Consider the following 22,195-nt stretch of genomic DNA (forward strand, 5'->3'; position numbering starts at 1 on the left):
AGACATGTCCTGCATGGGCACACACACAGACACACACACACATTTTTTTTTTTATGTGAAATGTTTGTAATGCCTTTTACCTCTTTATAGTGTTCCAGGTACTCATGGGCAGGTTTTCTCATCTTTTCACACACTTTACCCATCATGTAGTAATACAACCACTCTTCACTATGACCTCCCTCCATTTCACACTCACTAGCTTTTTTATAACAGTTGGCCGCAATCAGCAGCATTTCCTTGTTGCTAGCTGTTGCTATCTGGTACATCTCATCATTGAGTGGGAACCAATGCATCTAAACAAAAAAAAAGAAACAAAATATAAAAAAAAAAAACAAAGTTTTGTTATACAAAACAATTACTCTCACACAAAGGTTCTCTTTCTTCTTTTACTTGTTCAGTCAGTTGACTGCGGCCATGCTGGAGCACCACCTAGAATGGTTTTGGTCAAACAAGTCGATTGCAGAGCTTATTTTTTTTTTAAAGCCTGGTACTTATTGTATTGGTCTCTTTTTGCTGAACCACTAAGTTACAGGGATATAAACATAGCAACACTGGCTGTCAAGTGGCAATGGTGGGGACAAACACAAACAGACTACTAAATCCACAAGTTTTTTTTGTTCTTTCTGTTTATTTCCTTGCGTTCCTTTCTGTTGAAGAACGCAGACTCGAAACATAAAAGACATTTTTACCTTCCCGAACATCAAATTAATACACCTGCTTGTTGTTTATATACATGAATTCATTTTTTGTTTTTCTGTAAATTTCAACTATATACATATGTATATATATATATATATACACATACACAACAGGCTTCTTTCAGTTTCCATCTACCAAATCCACTGACAAGGCTTTGGTTGGCCCGTGGTTATAGTGGAAGACATGGTGCTGGTGCCACATAGAAAGTAACCGTGCCAGTGTCATGCAGAAGGCACCTCTGCTGGTGTTTCCCTTCCCCAACCACTTGACGGCCAGTGTTGGTTTGTTTATGTTCCTGTAGCTTGGATGTTTAGGAAAGGAAACTGATAGAATAGGTACTAGACTTAATCAGAGAAAAACAAAAAAACAGTACCATGGTTGATCTGTTTGCCTCAACTCTTCAAGGCAGTGCCCCAGCATGGCCACAGTCCTATAACCGGAACAAGCAAAAGATAGATAAGATAAACAGAGTCTCACCAATTTGAGCTGTCGAGCAGCATGAGAGTGCAGCTGGTAGGCAAGCGAGCCGTACTCTATCCATAGTTTGGCATTGTTGCTGTCAATCTCCACGGCCCGCGTGAAGCAGCGTAGCGATGCGATGGCTTGTTTGTAAATTGCCTGGTCCATTCGAAGTTCAGTCTGTAATGTCAAATGAGAAAAAGAATCCATTAGCAAAGATGTGAGCAAGACAAAAGAAAATATTCTGAAAATAAACATCTTTCTGAGATATGATAAGTGTAGGCTTGCTGTGTGGTTAAGAAGCTTGCTTTGTAATCGCACCATTTCAAGTTCAGTTCCTACTCTGAGCACCTTAGGTGTCTTCTACTTTAGGCCCAAGCCAGCCAATGTTTTGAGAAGGAATTTGGTAGACAAAAACCCTGTGTGTGTGTGTGTGTGTGTGTGTGTATCCTTGTTTCTTTCTGTGGAAGAGCGTAGGCTCGAAATGTTAAAAAACTTTTTCACTTCCTGAGCGTTATGCTAATACAACAAACCAGGTGAGGACAAATATCTGTCTAATGTAAATAAATGAATATAATTTCTTCTTTCAAAACCATTAAAAACAGCCACATTGTTATTATCGAAGGAGAGATGGTCAAGTCAACAGAATGGCAGGTAAGTAGCCAGTTTATATTTAGGTACAAGCATTGTTTTATAGTAATTTTGGGTTCAATCTCATAACATAGCACCAGAGCAAGTGTCTTTCAGCATAGCATCCAGTAGCCTTGTGAATAAAACTAGTAAATGAAAACTGTGTGGAAGCCTTAAGGATGGACTTTGTAAACTTAACCTGGATTAACACCATCATCATTTCATCTCTTTGAAAAAGCCCCCTCTTTTGCAAACGTTCTGAGCAGACCCTTGACCTTAAGGTAATGCAGGTATGGTAGCAGTAGTTCCTTGTAATATCACTACCAATTTTGGAGGCTCTGCAAGAGAACAATGGCACTGCCTTTCTTTCTCTAAGCAATCATCATCATCGTTTAGCGTCCGCTTTCCATGCTAGCATGGGTTGGGCAGTTCAACTGGGGTCTGGGAAGCCAGAAGGCTGCACCAGGCCCACTCTAATCTGGCAATGTTTCTACGGCTGGATGCCCTTCCTAACGCCAACAAATGTATAAAATCCTGTGAATGGCACTGAACTGTGTCCTTGGCAAAGATGCACTTGACTGCCAATGGTGAAGACTACAGGGCTTAAAACAGAGACAGCAGGAAGAATCTATATGCAAGCTGTGGCAGCATTCCAGAAGTGGATTGCTCAAGTAAGAAAGAATCATTCTAAAAAGGATAAATATTAACCCTTTAGTGTTCAGACTACTGTCAAATGTAGTGCTTGTGTATTCACATGTTTTAACCATGCATTATCATGTAGCTTTGAGATTTTGATGATATGATTGTGTATTATTAGAATGACATTGTAGTGTAGGCTTGAGAAGCTGAATCTGGCTTTTTTTAACATAAAATGGGTAAGATATTTGGGTCAGATATGGTTCATTTAACCCTTTCGTTGGTGTATTTATTTTGAGATGCTCTGTTTCTTTTAGTTACTTTAAATATAACAAAGAATTTAGTAAAATAACTTAAAATTATAAGCGCAGGAGTGGCTATGTGGTAAGTAGCTTGCTAACCAACCACATGATTCCAGGTTCAGTCCCACTGCGTGGCATCTTGGGCAAGTGTCTTCTGCTATAGCCTCGGGCCGACCAAAGCCTTGTGAGTGGATTTGGTAGACGGAAACTGAAAGAAGCCTGTCATATATATATGTGTATATATATATACATAATTATATATATATGTATGTGTGTCTGTGTTTGTCCCCCTAGCATTGCTTGAGAACCGATGCTGGTGTGTTTACGTCCTCGTAACTTAGCGGTTCGGCAAAAGAGACTGATACAATAAGTACTGGGCTTACAAAGAAGAAGTCCCAGGGTCGATTTGCTCGACTAAAGGCGGTGCTCCAGCATGGCCGCAGTCAAATGACTGAAACAAGTAAAAGAGTATCATTAGGCTAGTTTTAGGAACATTAATTGTGACTATACCAACGTCGCCTTACTGGCACCTGTGCTGGTGGCATGTATAAAAACATTCGAATGAGGTTGTTGCCAGTACCGCCTGACTGGCCCCCGTGCTGGTGGCACGTAAAAAGCACCCACTACACTCTTGGAGTGGTTGGCGTTAGGAAGGGCATCCAGCTGTAGAAACTCTGCCAGATCAGAATGGAGCCTGGTGCTGCCATCTGGTTCGCCAGCCCTCAGTCAAATCGTCCAACCCATGCTAGCATGGAAAGTGGGCGTTAAACGATGATGATGATGTTTGGTGGAAAGATTTTAATTCAAAACTTATGAAAACAAGACATTTGTACTACAGAGCTGGTTTCAGCTGGGTTAGTAACAAAAGGGTTAAATACTAAAGGATTATTTTTTTCAAATAAACATTCTGGTAAAGTTAAGAGAAGAAAACAAAAGAATTCTAACATTTATACATTCAGGAGAGATTTAAGAATTTAACGAGACAAACATGGACAATCACTTACCGAATTCAACTTTTGCTCTAACCGACTCATACGTGCAAGGCTCATTCCGGCCCAAGAGTCTAGTCGATTAGGATTCACACAAATATCCAACATGTAGAACTTAATTGCTTTCCTGGAAAGAAAAGGAAAAAAAAAAGGTGCGTAAATAATTCTTGCCGGTAGTTTTTAAACTGTAAAGGCGCAGTTTTTACATTGGCAACAGAAAATATCTAAAATTTAATAATAGAAATGTATCAAAACTATAGAAACATTTTGGCTATTATCTATGTTGTAAAAGCATGTAGCCTATTGATTAGGGTGTTGCAAGATTGTGGTTTCAATTCCCAGATTGGGCAGTGCATTGTATTCTTGTGAAAAACAATTTAACATTGTTCCAGTGAACTCTGTGATGGACAGAGTTAGGGAATGTTGTGATTTCCATCACTTATGTTCTATGGAAACTAGCTATGAGTCCTAAAATTTGAGAGTACTTCACTGACTTTTTATTATATACATATTGTGCTTGAGGAGACCTACTGAGTCAAGTACATCAACATCGAAGTAAACATCAAATGGAAATTTTAGTTGTGATACCCGTGCCGGTGGCATGTAAAAAGCACCATCCAAACGTGGCCGATGCCAACACTGCCCCGACTGGCACGTAAAAAGCACCAACCAATCGTGGCCGTTACCAGCCTCCCCTGGCACGTAAAAAGCACCCACTACACTCATGGAGTGGTTGGCGTCGAGAAGGGCATCCAGCTGTAGAAACACTGCCAGATCAGACTGGAGCCTGGTGCAGCCCCTGGCTTCCCAGACCCCAGTCAAACCGTCCAACTCATGCTAACATGGAAAACAGACATTAAACGATGATGATGATATTACAGATGAGTTGGAAGAAGAGGGTGGTAGTGAAAACTGTCTGGGAAATAGTAGTAGAAACTAGTAGTTGGTTTGCAATTAAAAGACAACAACAACAACAAAAAACAAACAAACTTACACTTGCTCTTTGTTCTTGAAATAATAATCCGCCAGTAGGTAAAACAGCTCTTTGACAATAGCACTAAAAAACATACAAGGAAACTTAGATCAAGTGGTTCTCCATAAAAACCAATTTCGAAATATTTTACTCTAGAAATAAAATTAATAGAATGCAGTTCTTTGAATATCTTAAAGATTCATAGAATATTTTGTGTACTGATATGAATGGATAAACTGAACTATAGTTATGTTTATATATTTGTTTTGCAAGATTTTTGATATGAAATCGTGTGTTGAAACAGATATTGTTGTATTTAGGAATGGTCGTTTTGCCAGTTTAGTCAATGAAAACACATGCACTATTTATTTTTTACATTAATCTTAATCTTATTTCGGCCAGAGTTCTTTCGTCACACTCCTGTGACCTCATCAGTAGTCCTTTGCTTACTTCTTTCTTATTAGTGTGTCTGTCCTTACTAACCATCAGGAAATACAAAATGGCTGACGGTTAGTAAGGAGAGACACACAAATAAGAAAGAAGAAAGCAAAGGACCACTGATGGGGTCACAGGAGTGTGATGAAAGAACTCTGGCTGAAATAAGATTAAGATTAATGTAAAAAAATAAATAACACTGAAGCAAAGTAACACCAAATATATAGTGTGTGTGTTTTTATGAACTATAGTATTCTACCAAAAATTTTACATAGATTATAATTATAATTAGCTTAGCTTTGACAAGATATAACAAAGTATGTAAAAAAAAAAAAGGGTTAAGTAATAACATATTTGTACGTACGTTGTGACAGGTTTATCAGGAGGTATAAATGGTGGATCGTTGTGCTGTCCTTCAATGTAGGCGAGGACAGACTCGTATGTATTAGCTTACAAAAGAAAATGGAACAAAATAGTTACCAATACTGAAAATAGCCATTTAACTTTTCAGCATTCAAATTATTCTTATCAAATCTAATGCTTATTTATTCACATTGTTTTGAATTAACCCTACATTACCATGTAGCTACAAAATTTTAATGATGTGATCATGTATTTTTAGAATGACATTGTAGGGTAGATGTGAGAGGTTGGATCTGACCAGTTTGAACATAAGACAGGTAAAATATTTGGGCCAGATATAGCTGGTTTAAATGCTAAAAAGGTTAATTAACTTAAGATTGTAACGTCATGATTCAGCTATGCCTATATCTTCAAATCAATACAAGTAGGATTTAGTCTAGCACTCGCCATGGGAGCCTAATATTCTTAACCTAATACCACAATTATATCTTAAGGATTTAGATTTCTCATCAGAGAAGCAGTACTTGACTATTTCAATGTTGTACAATTACAGATGCTCTATAAGACTTCCCAAACACACTCCATTAGAATATAAGCAAGTAGATAAAATAGAAGGAAATGGAAATCAAAATATACCTGGATTCTTTTCCTTTGGTACCAACAAAGTGATTCTTCGGGCTAAATTCTCCAGCTTCAATGATTAAAGAACAGCAAATAATTATAATTGCATTGTGAATATAAATATGAATTGGAAATAAATAAATAAAAGGAAATAATTGTCAAAAAGTGTAGTGTCAAATACATTAAGTAATTATATTATCTTTGTGACAAACAGTGATTAGAAACAAATTGATATTTCATAAATTAAGATATTAGTGATGTATGAGACTCAGATTGGAATAGATTTACTGTTAAATGGATTAAGCCATTGAAAGTCAAGTACTTTTAATGCATCAGTCTCACTCTGTGGCACCTTGGGCAAGTGTCTTGTACTATAACCTTGTGAGTGGATTTGGTAGTTGGAAACTGAAAGAAGCCCGTCGTATATATATATATAATAATAATTTGAGGGAATATTATTCCAAACTTACAGGGAAAATTCAATTTAGAAATACTAAAATACTAAATGCATGTATGTATGTATGTATGTATGCATTTATTTATTTATTTATCTGTCCCCCACAACATCACTTGATAACTGATGCTGGTGTCTTTACGTCCACAAAACAAAGCAGTTCGGCAAAAGGGGCCGATAGAATAAGTACTAGGCTTACAAAGAATAAGTCCTGGGGATGATTGCCTTGTAGCTTTGATATTTTGATGATGTGATTATTTATTTTTAGAATTATATTGTAGGGTAGGTGTCAGAAGTTAGTTCTGGCTGGTCAAATACTGAGAGGTTAAAAAGCAATAGCTATATATATATATATATGTGTAATTTGTGGTGTGTTAATGTTGTGATTATACTTCTTCGCATTGCAAAAAAACCATAAGAAAGAAACATAATTTACCTCTCCTGATACAGTGCTAGTCTTGTAACTGTCAAATTCTGGCACGGTCTTAGGTTTAAAGTAATCGAACAATACTTGAGACATTTCCCAGTTCAGATTAATCTGAAATAAGCAAAACAGTTGTGAACCAAATTGCATTCATTTACTATCACTGAAAAATGAAATTTTCAAAGTAAAATTTGACTGAGTGTTCTATAGAACTGAATTAATAAATGGTAATTGGAAATTTACATGATTACTGAGATAACGAAACCAAGTAGAGTAAATTAATTGCTTTGATATTAATTATAAGTAATCATCCAACATGTTACATTTTATGAGTGGAATCTTAAGAGTCTTGCAATTTTCTGCATGTCAATTCCATATCCTTCAGCAGTCTAGCTGTTGTGCCAAGTGCACCAATTACCACAAGAACTGTCATCTTTGTCTTCCACAATCGCTTCATCTCTCTGTCTAGATCCCGATATTTCTCAATTTCTTTGACATTCAGCCTGTTATAATCTGATATTACAAAGTCTATGATGATCTTACACTGCTGTTTCTTTTGACCTCTACAATCAAATCAGGTCTCCTTGCTTTAACAGTATAGTCAGTCCTTATGGAGAAAGACCACAAAACCTGTAATCATCATTTACCATCACAACCTCTGGCTCACCATTTTTCTGCTACTTCAAATCCACACACTCGACACACATCCCAATGCAATCTTTTACCAACACAGTCACGCCTGCACTGATGCCCTTTTTGTGCAAGCTTACAGCATTCACTTAAGCGATGGTTGATACTTTCATCTCCTTTTCCACAGATTTTGCATTTGCTGTCTAACTGAGTTTTATCAATCTTTCTCTTTACCAAGTTTGCTCACACTGGTTCACCTCCCACTGCCTCTTGATTTGATAACTTATCCTAATGTCTCACCATCCACCTCTTGTTAGTTTGGACAGGAGATTAAGACAAAGATCATATATTTCAGACACACACAAACACATTTGCTGACTAATATTTTGAACATTTACCTGTAATGCATTGTGGTCTTGAAGATACTTGGATTTGCCTTTTTTAGTTGGATGTCCATACAAACAATAAATACATTGCTCAAAGGCTTGGTCAAGTTCATCTTTGAACGCATGCTTTGCATCTTCGGGATAATGAGCTCTTTCCTCTTTGATAACGGACATAAAAAATACTAAAAGTTCTCCATCTGATCTCGTGCACCAGGAATGTCTGGGAAAATAAAATCATAATAATTAAAACTACAGGATCCATTCATTAAGGTTTTAATTATGAATGAGAAAGCAACCCTTCTACCACAATAATATATCTAGAAATCTAAGCCATCCTCCACCTCCTCCTCATCGTTTAACTGCCATTTTCCCATGCTTGTACAGAAATTATTGAAGTAGACTTTTCCACAGCTGGATGCCCTTCCTGTTGCCAACCCTCACTTGTTTTCCAGCAAGGTAATATTTCTCATGGCCAGACACATTTTTTCATGGGGGACTAGAAACAAACAACATCACTTGTTATGATGGTGATGTTCACTCAAAACCATCATATGATGTCAAGACAAGCGTATACGCACACATATCAATCACCATCATCATTTAATGTCTGTTTTCCATGCTGACATGGGTTGGTTGATCTGACTAGAGTTGGCAAGCTGGAGAGCTGCACCAGGTTCCAGTCTGATTTGGCTTGGTTTCTATGGCTGGATGCCCTTCCTAATGCCAACCACTCTGAGTGTGTAACAGGTGGTTTTTATGTGCCACCTGCATGGGTGCCATTTACACAACACCGGCAATGGTCATGACTTCACCCTATATATATGGTCATGAGTTCAACACAACCAAACCACTGAAGCAAGTACCTTCACTATATATTTACTCATTCTCATTGTCTTGTTTCAGTCATCTGACTGTGGTCATGCTGGAGCACCGCCTTTAGTCGAGGAAATTAACCCCAGGACTTATTCTTTATAAGCCTAGTACTTATTCTATCGGTCTCTTTTGCCGAACCACTAAGTTTCAGGGACGTAAACACACCAGCATCGGTTGTCAAGCGATGTTGGGGGGGACAAACACAACACACATACATACACATATATATACATATATACGACGGGCTTCTTTCAGTTTCCGTCTACCAAATCCACTCACAAGGCTTTGGTTGGCCCGAGGCTATAGTAGAAGACACTTTCCCAAGGTGCCACGCAGTGGGACTGAACCCGGAACCATGTGGTTCGTAAGCAAGCTACTTACCACAGAGCCACTCCTACGCCTATATAACAATCTTCTTACAGTTTCTATCTACAAATTCCACTCTCAAGGCATCTGTTAGCCCAAGGATGTAGAAGACATCTCCTCACAATGCCATACAGTGGGAACAAATACTATACCCCATCGTTAGAAATATGGTTTCAGTACAATAAGTAGATATTACTTACCTGCCCAGGTAATCATGTGCCACATTCAGCAACATTAGTGATGAGCTCAGAGAATTATCTAAGAGTTCACTTTCAGATTTATTCGCTGCTTGAGTCGAGTGGAGTTTAGATTCTTCACTGTAAAGAATCAAATGAAAATTTAATAAAACAATTCAACATTCTCAAATACACTATAGAAAAAACTGTTTGCGTAAATACTTGTACAAATATTCATGGCATTCTTACAAGTTACAAGAAAATTATGGTTCAGGAACTAAACTAAATCTATTCTACTTCAGAACAGATGATTTTAGAACTAAGTCAATTCTCCAAAGGATGGATGGCTTTGGAATGAATTTCCTTGTAAGAATATATATGTATTATTATTTCGTTTTTGTATTTGGTTTGCATGATTCTTTATGTGAATTTGTGTGTTGAAGCATATTTTATTGTGTCTGGGAGAGTCATTCTCTTTTAGTGCCTTATCAATACACTCACTGGTAAAGTTTCCACTCATTTATCTATTTTTCCTAATATTTTCGTTGCGTCTTGCAACCTTTTCAATAGTTGTTGACTCAACTAAATTGTGAAAATTCACTAAAAAAAATCATTAACATGCATATTGACGATAACTTTAATCAATCAGAAGATTTATAAGCTTTTCTAATGAAAAGATTTTAGATACAGCAGAGTTCTTGGTAGACATCAGTATGATGGCATACATAAGGAAACAGAAAGGGAAAAACACAACATACAGCACAGATAGCAAAGTGTTGCAGTATACAAAAATGTACAGTGTAACTTGAACAATTACTAATTTAACAAAATAAGTATTGTTAAAAGTACTAACTTTCTGATAATGTGATACAGCAATTTCCACGGTAAAACAGTAGGAATAGGCATATCAGTAGCGTACTCTGGTACATCGACAGAATCTGAAATCACTCTAATTAAATTTTTAGCAATCCGTAGAGTACAGGCTGGAGTTAGTTCTTTTATGCTTGATGGTTCATTTAGGATAGCTCTACAAAACGAAATGGAAATAGAAGTTACAGACAGAAGATTTTAAAGGGCAACAGCAATGAAAACCTAAAAGAAAAACAGTAAGCAAAGAAGAAAATAACCCCAAAAATATTAAAATACTACTTTGTTTTAAATACCTTTCCTGAGTTAATTTTTAAGCTTCCCAACGCTTCTATTTTAGACCCTCATCTAGCATAAAGCTGACCCTTCACCAACCCCAAGCTTCTATCTTGGGTTTGTAGTTTTGCATGGAGACTTCAGTGGTGCTGGTGACATGAAAAAAGCACACAGTATATGCTGTAAAATGGATTCTGTCACACCATGGAACATGGATGTTAAATGATGACGACGATGATGATGATATAATTCTGCTTTAGTTTTAGGAAACAAAATCATAAAACTATATTATTAACAATGGCTCCAGTATTTGTTCTGACTCTTTATACTAAGTTCAAACTCCATGACCAACTTTGCCTTTCATCCCTCTGGGGGTAATAAATAAAGTATCAACCAAAAATGAGTTGTTGTAATCAACTGCCATATTCTGAACGCCTTACTTCCCTGGGCATGGATACATTGAAACTCCGACGCCTGGCAGCTGACTTGGCAGACACCCATAAAATTATTAACCATCTTACCAACAATAATTCTGAGCACCTTTTCAGACTTCACCTGTCTAACACCCATGGACATGTTTACAAAGTCAGAAAACAGCACAGCTCCCATGACTTTCGGAAACATTTTTTCACGCTGAGAGTTGCTGAAGCATGGAACAAACTGCCGGCATCAGTTGTTAGTTGTCAGAGCACTGCATCCTTCAAAACTTCCATGCTTCCTGAGATTCGCCAACACCTGATTTTCTCCCCTCCATACACACGCAAGCATGTATCTGACTCACACACTGTTCACTTTCCAGACATTTGTACATTACTGCATATGCTTTATACGCATTTTTGACAAGTTGTGGTGCACCTGAGCACTGTATACAATAATTTCATTATATATATGTAACTAGCCTCTCCCTTAAAAAATGCTGGCCTTGTGCTTAAATTAGAAACAACTATTAATAACAATCTTTTACTGTCAGTCAAATGAGAAGTAATTCACTAATTTTACTACTAGTTTCCATTAATATTTTCAATAAGAGGAACCTGTGCATAGATGCTTTACCTGTGTAAAAGAACAGAGGTTCCACTCCCAATAACACCCTGCCATTTTAAAATGGGAAGGATACTACGATGAGATGGTACAAGGTGGACGTAGATCATTCATCGTGGAGGAAATTCAGAAAAAAAAATCATACCGTGCACAAACTACAGGGAAACTATAATTGTATTGTTAATGAATGTTTAAACTATGTAAAATTTGCCGTGTTGATGATTGCCAAAAATACATAGAAACTGAGGAATTTAAAAAAAAGAATATACGAACTCATCCATTCCAGCAAAAAGCTGAATCATAAAAGCAATCCAGTCATCTTTAACGGTGTGAGAATTGCTTTCTCTGTACATCTGCAGACTCTCGTTAAATATAACTTCACCCCACAAAACATATTTCTGAAAAATAAAAATATTTCACATATCAATTATATCTATCTTTATTTATATATATACACACACACATACATATATACACACACATACATATATATATACACATGCATATATATATATATATATACACACGCACATACATATATATATACACACACGCACATACATATATACACACACACACATATATACACACACACATACATATATATCATGTTTGATCTTTGACCTCTGGCCGAAATCAGATCGCCATGTTGATTCGTTAGCTACTGCACGCATTTTTTTCTCTCCTTCTTTCTGTGTTTTCTCTCTCTGTGTATCTTTCTGTTGAAGAGCGTATCGAAACGTTAAAGACTTGTTTTATTTATATTTCCTGAGCGCCATACTAATACATTGTTCGTTTGTCTTCCACCTGCCTTCGTCTTTTGTTTATTTATAAGCTATATATATATATATATATATATATATATATATATATATATACATACACACACATACAATTATACTTCTGAAAGAAGGGAAGCAACAGTGACATACATATATATATATATATATATATATATATATAGAGAGAGAGAGAGAGAGAGAGAGTGTGTAGAGTTTGGGTGAGTAAAGGGAATAGTACTGTGATGAGCATATTCAAATATGCAAAACTATCTTCTTATCGTGAAAAAGGTACTGCAAGTTATTGTTTTAATGTCTGTGTTTTTTTTTTTGATGATGACAAGGTTGGTTGAGTAAGTATTATGGTCTATTAAACCACTCAAGTCAATTTATATTGATGTCTTACCTGAGGGTTATTTAATTTTGATAAAGAATCCATCATCAGCTGTAACTGAGCTCGTCTGTCAGGAATTGCTATACCTGCCTCTAAAAGCTGTGAAAATACGCAAATAAAGAAAAGAATTTAGAATTTAAATAGAATAACAAACATTAGAAACCCGTGTAAAATCACACACACACACATACTTCAGGCAGGTAAAACATCCCTGTCCAGATTAAACACCATCATTAGTACCTTTAGTGGAACTCAATTCTAGGGTAAACATTCCATCTAAATTTCCCATCGTCTGGCACCTGTGCCGGTGGCACGTAAAAAGTACCCACTACACTCTCAGAATGGTTTGCATTAGGAAGGGCATCCAGCTGTAGAAACTCTGCCAGATCAGATTGGAGCCTGGTGCAGCCATCTGGTTCGCCAGTTCTCAGTCAAATCGTCCAACCCATGCCAGCATGGAAAGCAGACGTTAAATGTATTCCTTGTGCTTTTGGCTCAGTCAAATCAGACCCTTGTAGTATATACTGATGGAGCCCTTTCTGACCTACACTGTCAACTGAAGAATTCCTCAGGATAAAGGGTTCTCCCCACAACATTCTTATACGTCAGTTACCTTCTTGCCATCACCCCCAATAAGACCCACTTCAATGCATGATACTTACCCTTCATTTCTCCCTAACCTTCCACACTTAAGAGCCACCTCTTCTTCTTGTCTTGAGACAGCATTCACCCGGGGTGGGTTGAGCTGGCTTCATTCATCCTCAATGCTGACCAGACCTGGCAATTTGAGGCTAACGACTGCATGATCTCCAACCAGTCCTTATTCCAGTGGTGAACACCGTAGATATGGGGGCTTAGGTTGGGTTCCAGATCTGGAACTTAAGAGCCACCCATACATAACTGAGATATCTCTTGCCGAATCTGCAGTAATTCCATGAACAGACACCCTGAAAACAAGTCATGCCAATCTTGTCCCCTTCAACAGCCAAGGACATGATCACTAGACAAATCAAGAACCCCACCTGCCCAACATGGTCTCTCATGACAACTACAACTGCTAGGCTTTGTCATTATAAAGGATTTCTCCTGGTGAATACACATCCTCAACATAACCAAAAATGCATTGGAAAGGCCAACTTCAGTATCAGAAAATACTTCAGGCTTCAACAACTACCAACCCTTTTGCAACATTCAAGAAAAGACCCACAATGTGGTACTGATCCCCCATCCAAGATGGTAATGCTGCTACATTCTACATAGAAAAGCCAATTAACAGACTGCCATCAATTCACTTGACATCACACTCTGACCTCTGGCCCACAGATGTGTTGTCTCCGCTCTACACCCTTTTTGCTGTTCCTACGAGGACATTCGTTCCTCAAAGCTGGTTTGTTAAATGCTACCTCCTCCTACACACCAGCTCCACTGACTTGTCTCCTGCATTCGACATCAACATTGGGTTCACCTTAAGGCCCCACAATGATCATGATACCCAGCCCTTCATTCTTAGAACAACGATCTTCTGGAATCTACTTTCTGCACATGTGTGTGTGTATATATATCATCATCGTTTAACGTCCGTTTTTCCGTGCTAGCATGGGCTGGACTGTTCGACTGGGGTCTGGGAAGCCCGGAGGCTGCACCAGGTCAGTCAGATCTGGCAGAGTTTCTACGGCTGGATGCCCTTCCTAACGCCAACCACTCCGTGAGTGTAGTGGGTGCTTTTTACGTGCCACCAACACAGGTGCCAGACAAGGCTGGTGAACGGCCACGCTCAATAATTAAATATCATTATAATTTTCACTTAATGTATATTATTTTGCACATTACTTAATCATCGTTATATTCTTTGTCTTATATTTAATCCTTCTATTATATGTAATTTTCTAGACGGTATAATTTAATTTTTCATTTTGAATTGATAAAAGGTGTTTTTTTTCTAATTTATATATATATACATATAAATAAAGGTACAAAATAGTTTAAGAAAAACTGCAAAAGAAGAAGCTTACTTCAGCAGAAGTTGTAACAAGTACATTTCTTTTGGGTTTGTCAAGAGGATCTGAGAATGTTAACTTCAACAGATCTACGACTTCAGCATATTCTTCACACTCATATAGTTTCTGGGTTTTCTCAAGGGACTGGCAACGCTTCAATAAATCTTGTTGTTTCTTGACTTTCTCTGAAATAGTAAAAACATTTCCCTATCAGTAATGACTGGTACATATCTGAACATCACAAATATTAATTATTTAACTTATTCTCAAGCAACGACCTGCAAAGAATGGAATCGTTGCTCCCATTCGAAATTACTGACAGCAGGTTAGGATTGCATAGTTGTCCATGCTTCATTCATTCATCATCATTGTTGTTTTAACATCTGCTTTTCCATGCTTGCATGGGTTGGATGTAATCTGTTGAGACAGATTTTTCTATAGCTGGATACCCATCATGCCACTGACACTCACCTGTTTTTAGTAAGGTAATATTGCCTCTTGGCCAGACATGTTTGCATGGAAGATTGAAAATAAAGGACATCGTCTAAATGGTTCTTACCACACAGCCACACCTGCGTCTACATATACATATTTTGATCACTATAAACAATTCATTTGACAAAAGCTGTGTGCTCATTCGTTAGGAGAGTCCACCAACCAATCAACCATCCATCCATCCACATATACATACATGAGGGGATGCTGAAAAGTTTCTGGCTTTGAGTAAAAGAAAATACTGGAGGATCAGTTAATTATGATTTTATTCAACATATTCCCTTCTCAGATTCACACACTTATAGCAGTGGTCCTTCAGTTTTTCTGAGCCTTCTAAAAGAACTCGGAAGGTTGGGCCTCCAAACAAGCCTTTCATGATACCCTTAAAGCAAGGGTCCCCAAATTTTTTAGACCATCGACCCCTTCATGGAATCCTTTACCCGTCATCGACCCCCAGGCATGTACAAGAAAATAAATAATAATAAGTAGATATGCATTTATTGACCCCTTGAATAGTCTCATTGACCCCACCCCCAGTAGTTGAGACCCTTGCCTTAAAATCAGCACTTTTCAGTACCCCTTTGCACACACACACACGTATGTATGTATGCATGTTTTTAGTAAATGCTAACTTCTTACCTGCTGAAATGACTTCATCCATGTGGCAGTTGGGTAAATGGACACTGGATAAAGATATATTCTCTTCAGCGTATGCTAGGTACTGCAATACCTAAGTAAAAAGAAAACAAAAGGCATCATGAGAACATCTCACGAACAAACTGATAATAGAAACAAAAGGTTTTTAGAGTTTACTGAAGCATTTAAATTTCTAGTGAATTTACAGTTTCCTTTCATTGACTGTGTGAAGGCGCCTGGCTCAGTGGTTAGAGCGTCGAGCTCACAATCACGAGGTAGTGAGTTCAATTCTCGGACTCGGTCGGGTTGTGTCCTTGAACAAAACACTATTTCCCGTTGCTCCAGTTCACTCAGCTGTTGAAACGAGATGCAATGTCATTGGTGCAAAGCTGTATCAGCCCCTTTGCCTTTCCCTTGGATAACATCGGTGCCATGGAGAAGAGAGGCTGGTATGAATGCGTGACTGCTAGTCTTCTATAAACAACTTTGCTCGGACTTGTGCCTCAGAGAGGAACTTTCTAGGTGCAAACCTATGGTCATTCATGACCAATGGGGGTCCTTTTTACTTTCTGACTGTACAATTTACAAAGACGAACTGTCAATTAACAAGCGACATGGCTGTGTGGTTAAGTAGCTCACTATACAACCACACAGTTTTGGGTTCAGTCCCACCGAGTGGCACCTGGGGAAAGTGTCTTTTACTCTAGCCCTGGGCTGACCAATGTCTTGTTAGCAAATTTAGTGGACAAAACTATGTAGAATCCATTGCATATGTGAGTGACATTGTGTTTGTTCCCTGCTACTGCTTGATAACTGGTGTTGGTTTGTTAACATCCCCATAACTTAGTGGTTTAGCAAAGAATAATTGACTAACAGAATAATAACTAGACGTATAAAAGAAGTCCTGGGATCAATTTCTTTGACTAAACCCTTCAAGGCAGTGCTTCAGCATGGCCGTAGATCAACGACAGAAACATATGTATGGTAAAAAGCATAACTGATTAATGACTGGCTTCTGTAACATTTAACCTTTTGGTGTTTAAGCCGGCCATATCCGGCCCAAATATCCTACGTTTTACATTCAAACTGGCCATATCTAGCCCCTCACACCTAACCTACATTGACATTCTAAGAATAAACTATCACACCACTGAAACTTCAAAGCTTTAAGATAATGTGTGATTAATTCAAAACAATTTGAGTGAAAAAAAGTATTACATTTAACAGAGTAATCTGAACACTAAACGGTTAAAACAGAAGCATTGGCGTTATATCTTCCTATGGTCATGGAGATAACACTTTTGAAAAATACAAATAATTTCAAATGTGAAGATCAAAAGATAACTCACCTTATCAAAATAGTCAAATGCTTCATCTATTTCTCCCAGGAGGGTACAGAACCTTGCTTTCAGCCAAAATGCTGGTTGAAGAAAAGATATTGGAATATAAATGTTTTTGATACAACATAAATGAATAACACCAATATCACAAATCTATTTATGTAAATTATGCTTTTCTGTTTCGTATTGCCATGTAGAGTGGGGTGGGGACTTGTGCCAGCACCACATGGACACACACACACACTTGTGCAAGCATCATGTGAGGGGCACTTGTGCTGGTGCCATGAGAGGGGCATTTGTGTTGGTGCCACGAGAGGGGCACTTGTGCTGGCACCATGTGAGGGGCACTTGTGATGGCGCCACGAGAGGGGCACTTGTGCTGGCGCCATGAGAGGGGCACTTGTGCTGGTGCCACGAAAGGGGAACTTGTGCTGGCGCCATGTACAAAGCACTCATGCTGGTTCTATGCAAGAAATAATCCTGCCAGTGTCAAGTAAAAAGCACTTGTCTAGGCACAACATAAAAGCACCTGTATTGGTGCCATGTAAAAAGTACATAGTACACTCTGCAAAGTGGTTGGCTGTGGGAAGGGCATCCAGCTGTAGAAATCATGCCAAAGCAGACACTGGAGCATGATGTAGTCCTTGGACCCATCAGATCCTGTCAAACCATCCAACCTATGCGGCGAGCTGGCAGAAACGTTAGCATGCTGGGCAAAATGCGTATCCGTATTTCGTCTGCCATTATGTTCCAAGTTCAAATTCCGCCAAGGTCGACTTTGCCTTTTATCCTTTCGAGGTCGATAAATTAAGTACCAGTTACACACTGGGGTCGATGTAATCGACTTAATCCCTTTGTCTGTCCTTGTTTGTCTCCTCTGTGTTTAGCCTCTTGTGGGTAGTAAAGAAATAGGTATTTTGTCTGCCGCTACGTTCTGAGTTCAAATTCCACCGAAGTCGACTTTGCCTTTCATCCTTTCGGGGTCGATAAATTAAGTACCAGTTACACACTGGGGTCGATGTAATCGAATCAATCCCTTTGTCTGTCTTTGTTTGTCCCCTCTTTGTTTAGCCCCTTGTGGGTGGAAAAAAACAAAAAAACCATCCAACCTATGCTAGAATGGAACATAAACATTAAACGATGCTGTTGCTACTACTGATGATGGCTAAAGAGATGGTAGGATGGTATGTTTTGGAGGAACTCACAACTGGTTCAATACTAGCCATTAACCTTCGGTCACCACTCTTCTTTAAAAAAAAAAGGGAAAAAGAAAAGTAAAATAACAACAGTAAACAATCCAAATGAAAATCCAAGCAAAAGTTACTAACCTCGAATGCTGTACTCAACCCAAAATTCTTTTAATATATTGGTATAACCAATAAGTCCCAAAATATGCCAAACATCTTCAATAAAGAATTTTCCAGGAAATCCATTTTCAAGTTGGTTCAATGAAAAATGATGCTGCATATTTCTTTGAGGATAAAAAAAAAAAAATAAATTAAAAAATGACATTAGCTAATACATCTATAATGTTCAAAATGAATATACACGCAGGAGTAGCTTGCTTACCAACCACATGGTTCTAGGTTCAGTCCCACTGCGTGGCACCTTGGGCAAGTGTCTTCTACTATAGCCTCGGACCGACCAAAGCCTTGTGAGTGGATTTGGTAGACGGAAACTGAAAGAAGCCCGTCGTGTATATGTGTGTATATGTTTACGTGTCTGTTTTTGTCCCCCACCAACGTCGCTTGACAACCGATGCTGGTGTGTTTACGTCCCCATAACTTAGCGGTTCAGCAAAAGAGACCCGATAAAATAAGTACTAGGCTTACAAAGAATAAGTCCTGGGGTCGATTTGCTCAACTAAAGGCAGTGCTCCAGCATGGCCGCAGCCAAATGATTGAAACAAGTAAAGAGTAAAAGAGTATACTCAAATTTTAGCTTTATGCACCCCCCCCCCAATAACCTGTTTAAAGCTGTTGCAAATTAAAATCTGGATACAAAGGAACATGCTAAATATGGTAAAGTGAAACAAAACATTGATTGATAACCTCATAAGTGGATTTGGTAGAGGAAACTGAAAGAAGCTTCCACCCCGTGTGTATGTGAGAGAGAACTTGTAATTCCCTCGTTTACATGTGTGTGTGTGTTAACAGACTGTAAACAATGGCTTTGCTAAGGGTGTTGTTTACTTGCAGTCTGCCACAAAAACATGCTATGCGACCTTTGTAAACAAAAGGCTTGTTCATATAAAGAAAACTGTATGAACAGGCCTTTTGTTTCCAGTTGCCCACATACTATGGTGATTAGTGCTTCACTTGGAAACGAGTTGGGCATGGCAACATGAAGGGTATCTGGCCATAGTAAACTCTACCCCAACATACTTGTCTGACTGATGCAAGCATGGAAAACTAGATGACGAAATAACGACAATTACACACACACATATATCTATATATATATACACACACACACATCTATATATATACACACACACATCTATATATATATACAAACATACACATCTATATACACACACATCTATATATATATATTATATATATATATACACATACACGCACACACATCTATGTATACATATATATATATATATATACACACACACACACAATCTATATATATACACACGTCTAAAATCAAACTTCGTATCTTCGCGATGCACCCGCCCTGCCCACCCCCACCACCAATACCGGATATCTCTAATTTTGCTCCATCTATACCGGATGTCGCTTCTCCCACCACCATTATAGGTGTCTACTCTTCGAACCCCCCTCTTCAATACGCTATTTCACCATGCATTACCCCTCTCTCGATATCCTACGTTCTACTTGCCTAGAACCTGTCATCATTTCTCTGAACCACCCCTCCCCACTGGTGCTCCCCTATATTTCTGCACCCCCCTCCACATAAAAAGCACCATCCGAACGTGGCCGATGCCAGACCCCTCTGGCACCTGTGCAGGTGGCACGTAAAAAACACCCACTACACTCGCGGAGTGGTTGGCGTTAGGAAGGGCATCCAGCTGTAGAAACACTGCCAGACTAGACTGGAGCCTGGGGCAGTCCCGAGCTCTCCAGACCCCGGTCGAAACCGTCCAACCCATGCTAGCGCGGAAAACGGACGTTAAACGATGATGATGATGATGATGATCCATCCATCCATATATATATAAATAAAATTTATTATGTGATAAGGTTTCAACAAGTAGAAAAGCAGTCGATCAGCTCAGAGAATAAAGACAATGTTTTAATGAAAACCACAAAATCCTGTTAAATACTGCAACCCAGAGTGTCCTGGTTGAAATAATTTATTTTGACAAGGAAACCTTGGGTAGCTGTATTTAATAAGATTTGTGGTTTTTGTTATAACATTACACACACACACACACATATATATTATGATTTTTCTTAGGCATAGCAACACTATAACCAGTTAGAATTCTATATATAGTTATGCTTCTGTATATAGTAGCGTCAAGAGAGTATAGAGTGTAATATCAATTAAATGATGCAACCCACGATCTTCTGCAATTCATTAGTTGCTCATACGTGTGTGTGTGCTTTTCAATGCCAAACGTATATGGCAATAAGTTGAGGGCACAATTATTAATCGTCAAAATGTTCAGTGAGTGTCAAGCATTTTCAAAAATAAGTTGAGATACTAACAAGCTATTTCCATTACAGATTTTAAACAGAAGAATGCAAAAAAAAAAAAAATTATTTCTATAATACAGGTATTATAAATTTAAAAAATATAAAAATATAAAAATTTATAAATATAAATTAAAATTTTAAATAATTTAATTTTATTTATTTTGTATATTATATTAATTATATTTATTTTTATTTTTTGGTTTATGTCTTTCACTGTTTGATTTGCCAAATAGTGGTTTTATCTCTAATTTAATTTATCATCATCATCGTCGTTTAACGTCCGTTCTCGACGATGATGATGATAAATTAAATTAGAGATAAAACCACTATTTGGCAAATCAAACAGTGAAAGACATAAACCAAAAAATAAAAATAAATATAATTAATATAATATACAAAATAAATAAAATTTAAATTATTTAAAATTTTAATTTATATTTATAAATTTTTATATTTTTATATTTTTTAACAAGCTATTTCCATTACAGATTTTAAACAGAAGAATGCAAAAAAAAAAAAAAATTATTTCTATAATACAGGTATTATAAATTTAAAAAATATAAAAATATAAAAATTTATAAATATAAATTAAAATTTTAAATAATTTAATTTTATTTATTTTGTATATTATATTAATTATATTTATTTTTATTTTTTGGTTTATGTCTTTCACTGTTTGATTTGCCAAATAGTGGTTTTATCTCTAATTTAATTTATATTAATACAGGTATATATAATTCAGAAGTAGTTATTAATAGGTGATGAAAATATACATACTTATTTGAAGAATTCAAAGGAGCTTTGATCTTTGCTTTTTTCGTCAGCCATTGGTCTAACTTGAGTTCAGCCCATACAAGCACCATCTGAAAATAAAAGCAGAAGATGTGTTTATTATGTCATTTTAATTCACACTGTTCATATGTCTCTTTTACCACTGAATTAAAATGTTCTTAATTCCACCCAAGATAATCCTCTCCTTCATCTTCCATTGCATCAATTACATTAAGGTTCTCAGCTTTATGGTGACATCATCAGCATAATTTAATGTCCATGTTTCACACTGGCAAAGGTTGGATAGTTTGATAGGATCTGATGGGCCCAAGGACTGCATCGTGCTCCAATGTCTGCTTTGATATGGTTTCTACAGCCGGATGCCCTTCCAAATGCCAACCACTTCGGAGAGTGTATTGGGTGCTTTTATGTGGCACCAGCACTAGTAAAGTTGCCCATGCAGCTTGCAAGACTACAAGCCCCAAAGAGCTGGGGCAGGCAACTTTAGG

At 37.5% G+C, this 22,195-nt stretch overlaps 1 protein-coding gene and 1 long non-coding RNA gene across 4 annotated transcripts in view; one reads left to right on the plus strand and one right to left on the minus strand.

Annotated features, from left to right (window-relative positions):
• The window catches only part of LOC115217009 (calcineurin-binding protein cabin-1), a 70,936-nt gene that overhangs the window by 23,129 nt on the left and 25,612 nt on the right, over window positions 1-22,195 (minus strand). For all 3 annotated transcript variants that reach the window (XM_036507204.1, XM_029786534.2, XM_029786533.2), the window contains exons 18-34: window positions 21,693-21,778; window positions 18,570-18,712; window positions 17,251-17,321; window positions 15,905-15,995; window positions 14,786-14,955; window positions 12,786-12,872; window positions 11,874-11,998; window positions 10,270-10,443; window positions 9,441-9,557; window positions 8,014-8,221; window positions 6,998-7,099; window positions 6,123-6,177; window positions 5,488-5,572; window positions 4,710-4,772; window positions 3,731-3,842; window positions 1,177-1,338; window positions 81-293 (exon numbers count right to left, since the gene is read on the minus strand). In XM_036507204.1, the coding sequence (XP_036363097.1) occupies window positions 81-293; window positions 1,177-1,338; window positions 3,731-3,842; window positions 4,710-4,772; window positions 5,488-5,572; window positions 6,123-6,177; window positions 6,998-7,099; window positions 8,014-8,221; window positions 9,441-9,557; window positions 10,270-10,443; window positions 11,874-11,998; window positions 12,786-12,872; window positions 14,786-14,955; window positions 15,905-15,995; window positions 17,251-17,321; window positions 18,570-18,712; window positions 21,693-21,778 (2,064 nt within the window). The remainder of the gene's footprint in view (window positions 1-80; window positions 294-1,176; window positions 1,339-3,730; window positions 3,843-4,709; window positions 4,773-5,487; window positions 5,573-6,122; window positions 6,178-6,997; window positions 7,100-8,013; window positions 8,222-9,440; window positions 9,558-10,269; window positions 10,444-11,873; window positions 11,999-12,785; window positions 12,873-14,785; window positions 14,956-15,904; window positions 15,996-17,250; window positions 17,322-18,569; window positions 18,713-21,692; window positions 21,779-22,195) is intronic.
• Window positions 378-8,982, plus strand: LOC118765342. The gene is made up of 3 exons (XR_005001178.1): window positions 378-452; window positions 4,798-4,802; window positions 8,961-8,982. It is a non-coding gene; the product is annotated as an uncharacterized LOC118765342 (long non-coding RNA).

This window comes from Octopus sinensis, linkage group LG11 (assembly GCF_006345805.1).
Source record: "Octopus sinensis linkage group LG11, ASM634580v1, whole genome shotgun sequence".
In the NCBI taxonomy this organism is placed as follows: Eukaryota; Metazoa; Mollusca; class Cephalopoda; order Octopoda; family Octopodidae; genus Octopus; species Octopus sinensis.